General features: G+C 38.4%; 1 protein-coding gene across 3 annotated transcripts in view; it reads right to left on the bottom strand.

Annotated features, from left to right (window-relative positions):
* LOC150078191 (voltage-dependent calcium channel subunit alpha-2/delta-2-like) overlaps positions 1 to 12,868 on the bottom strand; it is a 663,667-nt gene that overhangs the window by 155,650 nt on the left and 495,149 nt on the right. For all 3 annotated transcript variants that reach the window (XM_090384688.1, XM_090384689.1, XM_090384690.1), the window contains one exon: positions 9,079 to 9,149. In XM_090384688.1, the coding sequence (XP_090240814.1) occupies positions 9,079 to 9,149 (71 nt within the window). The remainder of the gene's footprint in view (positions 1 to 9,078; positions 9,150 to 12,868) is intronic.

Below are 12,868 nucleotides of genomic sequence, written 5' to 3'. Positions count from 1 at the left end.
TAACAAAACCATGCTGTGTCTGAGCTATAACTGAAGTCTTGTCTAAATGATCCTGCAGTGCTTCTTTAACCAGTGCCTCCATTAATTTTCCTGGAACAGAAGTTAAGCTCACAGGTCTATAATTACTTGTGTCAGCCTTTGATCCTCCTTTGTGAATTGGGGTCACATTTGCACATTTCCAGTCTATGGGTACCTCCCCTGAGTCCAAGGAAGCTCTCATAATTATGGCTAAGGGTTTGCTTACTTCCTTTGCTGCCTCCTTTAATATAACTGGATAGATCCCATCCACCCCGGGCACCTTTCTTGTGTTTATCTTCAACAGTTTCTCCTCCACTTTACTCCCAGTTATTTCAAGATTCTGTAGCTTACTGCTAGAGTTGAATACACCTCTGGCATTCCCCTTGCTGAATAACTCCTCATGTGTGAATGTCAATGCAAAATATTCATTCAGTTTGTTAGCTACCTGAGCAGGATCATCAACCTGTCTTATATCTTGCAAAAAGTATTCTTCTTATCTTCAATGACCTTCTCAGGTTTCTTGACAAGATCACATATTTCTATCAGGACTGGCATAAGCATATCACAAATATTGCTTCCTCTGCATCTAAAAAAAATTGAGTTTTCTCTTTTTCCCTCAGTGTTACTTTTCTTCTAAACAGCTACTCACTCTGTACAAATCTCAAATGCACCCTATCACGAAATACTGCTCTCACACCTGGAGTGGTGCTTCCATAATCTCTCTCAGGCTTCTATATCCCATTTGAAAGAGGGCAGTTAGGTTAATTAATGACCCATCTCTTACAAAGTCTCCCCCCCTGCTTCATAGGTGTTTTGTTTCTGCTGTATGCCATGCCTCTTCTATAGATACTTCTATTGGCACTGTTCTTCTGAATATGTTTCTATAATTCTCCCTCTCCCTCTCTCTCTCTCTTCCAAACCGGTCTGAACTTATGCAATTAACAACATCAACTTACAACTCAACTTGAAACTTACAGGACCAACTTTTCTTCTTCCTCATTTATCCATTCACCCTTATGTTTTCTGGAACACTCTCCTAAAATTTCCTGAAAATTTCAATCTACAGAAGTTGAAGTCTAATTTCAGCAATTATCTTATTTCAATTTCTCAACCGTCAATCCATACATAGTACTAAGTAGTATAGGTTTTAATACCTTTCATGTTTGGGATTTTCATAAAAAAAATAATAATAATAAATCTATTATCTTGTGATAGCCATCAATATAGCTCTGAGTGGTAATACTGCATTGTACCTCTCTTATGAGAATAGGTGTTCATATATCGTGGAATAAGTGAGAAAACCTGCAGCAATAACACTAATATGACGACAATTCACAATCATTAAGATACTAAACTAAATTAGCATTAGTAGAGGCATATCATGCAAGAAAGCAAGATTATACAGCACCAGCCAAAAAACAAAAAAAAAAACTTCTTCCCATTTCACCCAACCATTCGCTCCAAAACTTCGTCTAGTTCTCCCTTGAATTTATTTAAGCTATCAACTTCCACAACGACAGATGGAAGTTTGTTCCAACAATCAACTATCTGCTGGCTAAAGGCAAATTTCTGCACATCTATTCTACAACTGTCTTTCCTCAATTTGAATTTATGCCCCCCCTCAGATTTATAATCTGAGCAAGAGGAAAAATGGAGTCACTGGTTTGAGCCTGTTCAAACAATTCAAGGCCTTATACACCTCAATCAGATCACCTTGCAGGTGCCTAAGTCTCCAGGTGCTGCAATTTGAAGAACTTAAGCCTTCCTTGGTAATAGGACCCTTCCGTTCCCCTCACCAATCTTGTTTCACTTCTCTGTACTTGTTCTAGCAACTCTACATCCTTCCTAAAATCAGTACTCAGGGCGTGGACTGACCACTGCTTTATACAAAGGAATAATCACCCCCTTTTCCCCTACTAGCAAAATTCTTGTATATCATTGACAAGACCCTATCACCTGCTCACTGTATGCAATGCTCAGGATCTTCATATCTGACTGCACAAATACCTCCAGGTTACCTTTTTCAGTGATATTAATTAATACCTTCATCAATATTACCGATAAGGTTAAATTACTAAATAAGCACTAAAATACCAAATAACATTTAAGATACTATTTTTATCTTCTCCCCCGATGGTATTCTCCACTTTGTCACGGTGGGGGCTTGCGTGTCCCAATGACCCGGAGAGCTAAGTCGGCGGTAGCTTAGCTACTGGTAGGGCCTCATAAGCCGGACAGGTCAAAGGGTAGGGGCCAGACTAAGAGAGATACCACAGCCCTCCATGTTGGGGGTTGCTGCAAAGGGCAAGCTCCTCGTTCAGTGTAAAAAATACACAAATGCTAAACGACCTACAAGTGAAAATGAAAATGGACTGCACCTTCGGAAACGACTCAGCAAATGGAAAAAGGACTACGATTTTGGGATGCTGGAATATTCAAGGCCTTTCAACTAAAAGAAACTTTCTTTCGGATGAACTGCAAAAATTCAAGTTAGACATCGTCGTGTTATCAGAGACAAAGAAAAAAAGAAAAAGGGATGTGGAGAGGAAATAATGGGAGAATACTACCATTTTTGGAGTGGAGTTGATAAGAGTGAAAGAACAAGAGCAGGAGTTTCTATTGCTGTTAAAAAGAAATTGAGACACAACATAAAAAACTGGCAATTTATTAATGAAAGAATGATCTCATTGGAGAAAATATACGGGAGAGAAATATGTATTTTGGGAGGATCTGAGAGAACTAATAGAAAAAATTCCTAAGAACAAAGAGATATTTCTAATGGGAGATTTCAATGCACGAGTAGGAACTGAACAAAATAGCAAAGTTATTGGAAGATTTGGAGAGAAAGAGAGGAGATAGGCTATGCAATCTTTGTGAACAGTTCGACTTGAGAATAAACAACACATTTTTCCAACACAAGGATATCCATAAATATACTTGGTCACAGGAGAAAGACAAATTAGATCAGTTATATATTACATTATTTCAAAACATTCAGGGACATATGTATTGAAAGATGTCAGAGTTTATAGAGGAGCTGAATGCGGATCTGACCATTTTCTTATTAAAACAACACTGAGGTGGAACTGGATTAAGAAACTAAGTATGGACAACCAACAATGCAGGGAAGGAGAAATGCTACAATGGATCAATTTAACATTGACCTACTCCAGGACGACAGCATTAGAAACAACTTCACCCAAAGACTGGATGCTGCAATTGACATAGAGATAAAAGGTAATACTGAAGAAATCTACGAATATTTAAAAAATACTGTTAAAAAAATATAGCTCATGAAATCCTAGGCAAAAATTGAGATTTGCACAATCCTAGGATTGTGCAAGGCTCAAGGTTTAGAATTTTTTTCAGCCTGGTCTGTACTTGTTAACAGGAGAGACTGCTTCTACAGGGATGGGATACACTTAAATAGAAAGAGTGCAAGAATGTTTGCTGATGCTATCGAGGCAGTGTTAGGTGGGTCGGAAAACTGCTAGATTGGGGATACAAGGACTAATAGATTAACAGTAGCCACTGTCAGAGGTGAAAGTGATTCTTGCACTGCTTCTATTGGAATGAGCCGCAGCCTGGAAAATAAGATGCAGGATATTTCAGAGACTGCTGGGAATCATTGGGGTACAAATAAACACACAGGTTGTGTTAGGGTAGCTAAGAAAAAGAACAGGTGCATGTATACTTGCGTGTACACCAATGCTAGGAGTTTAGTAAATAAATTTGATGAATTTGAGGTATTGCTCAAAGCATCAAAGGCAGATATTGTGGGCATTTCAGAGATGTGGTGTCACACAGATATAAGGAATGCAGAACTGGAATTTGGGGAGTACAATGTCTACAGAAAGGATAGACAAGATAGGAAGGGAGGAGCGGTTATGCTATTAGTTAAGAAATACATAAAATCCAAGGAAGTGAAGCCAGTGGACATCGCTGGACAGTGCAGTGTCGAGTCAGTTTGGTGTGACATAAGCATTGGGAGATCAAAATTGAGAGTAGGAGTGTGCTATAGGCCTAATGACTCTGATGAGTATAATAAGAAACTGTACAGGGAAATAGAGTGGACCAGTAAATCAGAGAGTCTTATAATGGGGGCTTTTAATTTCCCAGATATTGACTGGAATTTGGGGGCTGGTCACTCACACACTACCAAGGCTTTTGTGGATTTATTGGATGATGGTTTTCTACATCAGCATGTTCGGGAGGCAACTAGAGGGAGTAATACTCTTGATTTGATTATCAGTAGTGATTCTTCATGCATTAAGAATCTGCAGGTAAATGAACCACTAGGTGGCAGTGATCACAGTGTGCTGAAGTGGGATTTACTCAAAGAGGTAACTACCATTACGGGTAAAGGGAAGGGTTATTGCTTTCGTAAAGGCGATTACGATGGACTGAGACAGTATTTGAATTCTATACAGTGGGACTAACTGATGATGTTACCAACGGCAAATTCAAAATGGGAAGCATTCAAAGAACTTATCTTGGAAGCTACTAGGCTTTACATACCAACTAAGAAATATTGTTCAATGTTTAGGCCTAAGTGGATGTCAGATGAACTAATGAGACATATGGCAGAGAAGAAAAATGCATGGGATACATACATATTAACACGTGACACAGAAGCCTATGATAGATACAAGTTGATCTGTAACCAAGTTACAAAGGAGGTTAGGCAGGCGAAGACAGATTACGAGAAATCTTTGGCAAGGGAAGCAAAGAAAAACAGCAAAGAGTTCTTTACTTATGTAAACTCTAGAAGGAAGGGGATGAATCAGATTGGTCCACTTGATATCGATGGGTCAACTGTTGATGATCCTGCTCAGGTAGCTAACAAACTGAATGAATACTTTGCATCGACATTCACACATGTGGAGTTATTCAGCGAGGGGAATGCCAGAGGTGTATTCAACTCTGGCAGTAAGCTAGAGAATCTTGTAATAACTGAGAGTAAAGTGGAGGAGAAATTGTTGAAGATAAATACAAGAAAGGCACCTGGGGTGGATGGGACCTATCCAGTTATATTAAAGGAGGCAGCAAAGGAAGTAAGCAAACCCTTAGCCATAATTATGAGAGCTTCCTTGGACTCAGGGGAAGTACCCATGGACTGGAGATGTGCAAATGTGACCCCAATTCACAAAGGAGGATCAAAGGGCGACACAAGTAATTATAGACCTGTTAGTTTAACTTCTGTTCCTGGAAAATTAATGGAGGCACTGGTTAAAGAAGAACTGCAGGATCATCTAGACAAGACTTCAGTTATAGCTCGGACACAGCATGGTTTTGTTAAGGGAAAGTCTTGCCTGACCAATTTGATTGGATACTATGAGGCAGTCACAAAAGAACTGGATGCAGGGAATAACTTTGATATTATATACTTGGATCTTAGAAAGGCTTTTGATACTGTTGCACATGGAAGACTGCTGCACAAATTGGAGCAGTTTGACATTGGAGGCAAATTGCTGCTATGGATAAAGGGGTGGTTGAGGGGGAGAAGACAAAGAGTGGTAATCAATGGACACTGCTCATCGTGGACTAATGTTATTAGTCCACGAGTCCCTCAGGGTTCAGTATTGGGTCCATTATTGTTTTCTATATTTATAAATGATACTGATGATGGTATATAAAGCTTAATGTCCAAGTTTGCAGATGATACGAAGGTTGGCAAGGACACTACTGACACTATGCTACTGCAACTGGATCTGGAAAGGTTGAGCAGACGGGCTGAGAGGTGGCAAATGAAGTTTAACATTGACAAATGTAAAGTACTACATATGGGAAACAGCAACCCCAGAGCAACGTATCAACTCTGTGGTACTACACTGACAGAGCAACGTATCAACTCTGTGGTACTACACTGACAGTGGTAGAGAATGAAAGGGACCTGGGGGTGGTTGTGCAGGCAGATATGAAGTTTTCGAAGCAGTGCAGACGGGCTGCAAGAGTAGCTCATGGTGTATTGTCGATGATATATAGGAATTTTTCTAGCAGGGATAAGGAGGTAATTATTCCCTTGTATAAGGCAATGGTCAGACAACACCTACAGTACTGTATACAGGTCTGGAAGCCTCATTTTAAGAAGGATGTAGAGATGCTGGAACGAGTACAGAGAAGGGCAACAAGATTAGTGAATGGAACAAAGGGGTGCTCTTACAAAGAAAGGCTTAAGTTTTGCAAATTACAGCGTCTGGAGACTAGGCACCGGTGAGGTGATCTGATAGAGGTGTATAAAGCCTTGAATGGTTTGAGCATGCTCAATGCTGATGGGATTTTTCCTCTTGCTCAGAATAATCACCTGAGAGGGCATAAATTCAAATTGAGAAAAGACAGATGTAGGATAGACTTGAGGAAATTTGCCTTTAGCCAGCGGGTGGTTGGTTGGTGGAACAGACTTCCATCCCTTGTTGTGGAAGTTGATAGCCTAAATAACTTTAAGGCTCAGCTGGACAGGTATTTTGAACGAACAGAGGGGTGAAGTGGAAGTGGTTATTTTTTATTTATTTATTTATTTATTTTTTTTTTTTGGCTGATGCTGCATAAGCTTGCTTTCTTGCATCAAATGCCTCTACTAATGCTAATACTAAAAAAGAAGAGCCAAGGACCAAAAAAGACCTGGATTACAGAGAAAGTAAGAGCTGCTGTAGAGGAAAAGAAACTTGCATATCAAAAATGGCTGGGTGATAGGAATGATGCATATAGGAACATTTATGTTGAAAAAAAGAAAATAGCCAATCGGTTGGTAGTAGTGGCGAAAAATGAAGAATGGGAAATGAAATGCGCAACTATTAATAGCAAATTGGGCTTCAACCATCAGCGGAATCCTGGAAGGTCCTTAAAGACTTGAGAAAACAGAATAAACACAATGTTGGTTTGTAATTAATACTTTTGAAAGACTGGACGGAGTACTATGAAGGACTTTTAAAAGAAGACCGGGAAGAGTTCAAGATGATGGAGGATTTTGGTGTAGAAGACTCAGGCTTAAAAGTTTCTGTTAGGGAAGTGGAACTCCTGCTAAAGGAAGGAATGGCAAATCACCAGGACCTGGAGGAGTTTACATGGAACTTCTGAAATATGGAGGAAGAGGAGTGGCTGTTCTGATACAAAAACTGTTAAATAGTATACTGAGAGAAGAAGAAATACCGAAAGAAATGATAACAGGATATATTACATCAATTTATAAGAAGGGTGATCGGAAAAGCTGTTCAAATTACAGAGGAATATGCGTCCTGAACCCGCTGTTAAAGATCCTTGGAAAATGGATTAGGAACCATTTAGGAGCCCGAATCGAGGTATCAGAAGAACAAAGTGGTTTTTCAGCTGGGAGGTCATGTATAGATCATATCTCAACAGTACGACAGATCCTTGAAAAATGCCAATCAAAAGGAAAAAAAATCTTTATGATTTTCATTGACCTTCAAAAGGCATATGACAGTGTTCCAAGAAAACTCTTATGGGAAGCACTGAAAGAGACAAATATTGATGGACAACTGATTAACATTATTAAGGCAATTTACAGGAATAATAGAGACAGAATTAAAGTGGGATCAGCTTTGTCACCCGAATTCCACACTTCAAAAGGCTTATTACAAGGTTGTTGCATGTCACCAACACTTTTCAAAATTTATATCGAAATCTGCCTAAGATCCTGGTCAAAAAAATGTAATAAAATGGGATTGCCAATTAATAAGAACACCTATATTCACAATTTACTTTTTGCAGATGATCAGGTGGTGATAGCACAAGACTTAGAAGATGCAAAGTATGCATGTCGTCAATTGTTTGAGGAATATAAACAATAGGGTCTAAAAATCAATTTTAGTAAGACTGAAATGTTATCTTCAGGGCCAGGACACGTTCTAAATATTGCAGGTTTTAAAATCAAACAAGTCGATAAATTCAAATATTTGGGATCAATCTTACAAAGTGATGTATCATCCCAAGCAGAGATCAATAAGAGAATTACAGATGGCAGAAAGGCTATCGGCATGTTAAACTCTGTTCTGTGGAGCAAAAATATCCTTAATAAAACAAAGAAACTTATATTTCAAACGATTGTACAAAGTCTTCCATTGTATGGAGCGGAAACCTGGACATTGAATAGGCGAGCGGAAAACAAATTGCTCTCCACAGAAATGGATTTTTGGAGACGCTCAGCAGGAACTTCTAGAAGAGAGAGAAAACGGAATGAAGACATAAGGAAAAAATGGAAGTGAAAAAGACTATTATTGACACCATCAAAGAAAAGTGTCTAACATGGTATGGACATGTAAAATGGATGCAAGAAAACAGATATCCAAAGGCTATCCTGGAATGGATACCTCCTGGAAGAAGGAGAAGAGGAAGACCTAGGAGGACATGGATGGATGGGGTACGGGAGTGCAAGACAGCCCGAGGCTTAACCAACCAAGACACCTTGAACCGCACTTTATGGCGGGAAAAAATTCCTAACAAGAAATAACTTGTAGGCTGAGGAAACCCATTGTAAATGGAAACACTCCTCTTGAAGAAGATTTTTATCTTAACTCTAATTTTATAACTAAATAAGAGTAATAGCATATTAGTATAGTGTGTCTGCATTTCATCCATGCTTGTCCTTCCCTAACCAAATATATAATATAACTAAAGTCTAGTGAAGAACTTTCAGATATAAAAATTATAACGGAAAGTAACGATTCTTCTGGAAAAGGTTCCTTGAATTTAGCTATTTCTCTGTTTAATATTATTTACTTTATTCACTAAGCAGAACATCAGTTCATGCAAAAATTTCAATGGATGTATGGGAATTTTTTTTTATTACTGTATCTAGTAAAGATGAAAATTAATACTCTATTATAGAAAAGATGAAAATTAATACTCTATTATAGAAAAGAAAGAAATATTTGAAAAATGTTTACTGTATACCTCACCCAAAAAACCAACTTGGGTTTCAAATGAAATAATAATAGATCTAAATATTTTCATTTTTTTTCCACCTTTACAGTGAAAATGGGATGAAATAAAAAAAAATATATTAAGAAAAGAGCCAGATCAGTAAAATTAAATCATTCCCACCTGAGATAAATTTGTTCACTGTACAGCTCTTGCATTAATTCTGCATCCATTTCTGCTAAGAACTTTCCCAGCTGAAATTAAATGCATAAATACCATAAAAAAGTAAACAGTAATTTTGATAAATAATTCTGCCCTTTTCTGTAATTATTATTCATAATTTTATATCTGGGATAGCATTTTATATTCAATCTCCATAAATGTAAAAATGTATCTAGTGTTAGGTTTCAGAACTTTATTTTTAATATAGTTACCAGAGGACATTATGTAAAAGCTTTAGAAGCCACAAAAAATTTAAGGAGACACTTTACCAACATTGACTCCTCAGTGGGACTCTCCTTAAGGCCAAAGTCGGGGCAAAATTAAAAAAATTAAATATATTTCTATAAACCTATTGATTGTTTGTTTGTTTGTTAGTTATTTGGTTTTTAGGAGCATTAGCAACTAAGGCCATATTGCTCCGGGAATATGCAGTGGTCATTCCCTGAACTTTCCACATTCTCCGTATTTGGTGGTGACGGGCTCAAACCCCGGTCTAATCAAGAAGCGTGTGCTATGCACTGCTGCTCCTTCCCACCTGGCTACGGAGGCACCTATAAATCCTATTGAGGGTGTATACAATACTATAGGTGTGAAGACATGGCCTTCTGGAGCTGCTCCAAACAGATAAGTTTTCTTTGAAATTTTATCATATTTTTGATTAGTTCATATATTAATTTGTGTTTTACAAATAGATTAAATAGGCTTAGTAGCATTCGTCAGCTTATTTTTAAATTTAGCTAGTGATTTTGTAGGTTACACCACTACTCATACTGCTGTTATATCGGTGTTTTCGAAGGAATATTATAGCGTAACCAGTAGTACAGAAGAATAGTAGGGTTTTAATTGTAATAAATAAGTTTAATGAAGGTTTTAATCACTTTTTGGGCATATATATTTTGTATTTAGCTAAGGATATAACTAATTTAATATCGTGATCGTTACGGTATAGCGTAACTTGATAGGCACATATCTCGAACTTGTTAGCTAAGGTATAACGTAAAACTACATAGCAGAATACGAATAACTACTGTATTAGCTTAGTATAGTATTGTACAGTCAAGTATAGCATAGTATATTAATCAATTAAATTTATTAACAGTATTAATTTTCATTTTTAATTAATTACATTGTATTTAAATGGAAATCATGCCCCAGACTAGAGCAGAAAAGCAATGTGCACAAAGCAGCGGGAGTGCTGTGGCTCGTGGGAAAACAAAACCGGCAATTCTCCAATGCATCACAGCCTTGAAGGAAATGAAATGGAAGGCCCATCAAATTCTCAGCTGCCCAACTCAACGTTGTTTCTGTGTATCAGGCAACACAGGGGCAACCTTCAAGGTAGAATGCACTGGTCCCAGAGGAGCTAGTTATTGTTAATGACTCTTTTGTCAGGGAGATGAGAAATATATTGCGCAAAAAGGATAGGCGGAATAGGACCAGGGTAAGTCTCATAGGAGCAAAACTTGATGTTGTAGAGCAGATATCATCTTTTAAGGGCACAAAGGGTAATATTGTTTTACATGCTGACATTAATAACAGTAATAGCAGGAGATCTGCGAACTTAATTAACAAATACAGGTCAATGTTGAAAAAAAGTCACGCGTAGGGTTAAATCTGAAAGTGTCTGCAATTCAGCCCAGACACGATAGGATATTATGAGAGCCTTGTCAATAAATTCGGTCCCGGAGAGACTACTTCTATAGGGATCAGATACACTTAAATAGAAAGGGTGCAAGAATATTTGCTAATGCTATCGAGGCAGTGATAGGTGGGCTGGAAAACCGCTAGCTTGGGGGGATTCACAGACTACAACATTAACAGTAGCATAGGCGAAAGTGATTCTTGCACTGCTTCTATTGGAATGAACAGCAGCCTAGAGAGCAAGTTGCAGTGGATTTCAAGAACTGCTGGGAGTCACCATGGAACAAGTAAATACATGGGCTGTGCTAGGATAACTAAGAATAAGAACAGATGCATGTACACTTGCATGTACACCAATGCTAGAAGTATAGTAAATAAATTTGATGAATTTGAAGCTGATCAAGGCATCAAAGGCAGATATCGTGGAAATATCAGAGACATGGAGTCACACAGATATAAGCAATACTGAATTGGAATTTGGGAAGTACAATGTGTACAGAAAAGATAGCATTACCAAAAAAAAAAAAAAAAAAAACACCCTCTCATTTTACCCCTCCATTCATTGCAAATGCTCAGCCTTAAATTTATTTAGGCTATCAACTTCCACAACAAAAGATGGAAGTCTGTTCCATCAATCAACTACCCGCTGGCTAAAGGCAAATTTCTGAAAATCTATTCTACAACTGTCTTTCCTCAATTTGACTCTATGCCCCCCTCAGGTTCTTAATCTGAGCAAGAAGAAAAATCCCATCAGCATTCAGCTTGCTCAACCCATTCAATGCCTTACACTTCAATCAGATCACCTCGCATGTGTCTACTTTCCAGGTGCTGCAATTTGCAGAATATAAGCCTTTCTTGGTAAGAGCACCCCTTTGTTCCCCTCACCAATCTTGTTGTCCTTTGTACTCGTTCTAGCAACTCTACATCCTTCCTAAAATGAGCCCTCCAGATCTGTACACAGATCTGTTCACTCTTTGTGAATTGGTGATACATTTGCACACCTCCAGTCTATGGGGACCTCAACTCAAGGTGTGGCCTGACCATTGTGTTGTACAATGGGATAATCGCCCCCCCCACCCTGGCTAGCAAAATTCCTATATATCATTGACAAGACACCATGACCTGCACCCTGGTAGCCCATCTGCACTGCTCAAGGAACTTCATATTTGACTGCACAATTATCCCCCCCCCAGTCTTTTTCACTTTCCACTTCCCTGAGTGTAGTACCACACAGTTGGTACGTTCCTCTTGGGTTATTGCTACCCATATGCAGTACTTTGCATTTGTCAATGTTAAACTTCAGTTGCCACTTCTCAGCCCATTTTCCCAACTTACATAGATCCAGTTGGAGTAGCATACTCTCTTTACTGTCGTTAACAACCCTACCAACCTTTGTATAATCTGCAAACTTGGACATAAAGCCTCATATACCTTCATCAATATCATTGACGAATACAAAACACAACAATGGGCCAACACCGAACCCTGGAGAACTCCACTGATAATATTCAACCACAAAGAGCAGTGTCCATTGATTCCCATTCTCTGCCATCTCCCACTTAACCATCTCTCTATCCAATGCAGTAACTTGACCTTAATGCCATATCGCTTCAATTTGTTCAGCAGTCTTCCATGTGCAACGGTATCGTATCAAAAGCTTTCCTGAAATCCAAGTGTATGATATCAAAGTTATTTTTTGTATCCAGTTACTTTTTGACCAACCACAGTATCCAATCAAATTGGTCAGACAAGACCTCCCTCTAACAAGCTGTGTCTTAACTATTTAACCAATGTTTATTTAACCAGTGATTCCATTATTTTACCCAGAACACAAGTTAAACTGTTTGTTGTTGTTGTTTGTTATTTGTTTTTTAGGAGCATTAGCAACTAAGGCCATATTGCTCCGGGGATATGCGGTGGTCATTCCCTGACCTTTCCGCATCCTCCGTATTTGGTGGACAAGTTAAACTAACAGGTCTGTAGTTACTAGTGTCACCTTTTTAACTCTGTGAATTGGTGATACATTTGCACACCTCCAGTCTATGGGGACCTCAACTGAGTCCAAGGAAGCTCTCATAATTATGACTAAGGGTTTGCTTCCTTCCTTTGC

This window comes from Mastigoproctus giganteus, chromosome 11 (genome assembly GCF_048544385.1).
Source record: "Mastigoproctus giganteus isolate SK-2022 chromosome 11, ASM4854438v1, whole genome shotgun sequence".
In the NCBI taxonomy this organism is placed as follows: Eukaryota; Metazoa; Arthropoda; class Arachnida; order Uropygi; family Thelyphonidae; genus Mastigoproctus; species Mastigoproctus giganteus.
Note: the sequence above shows the minus strand (reverse complement) of the source record. Positions and strands in the feature narration are given on the sequence as shown.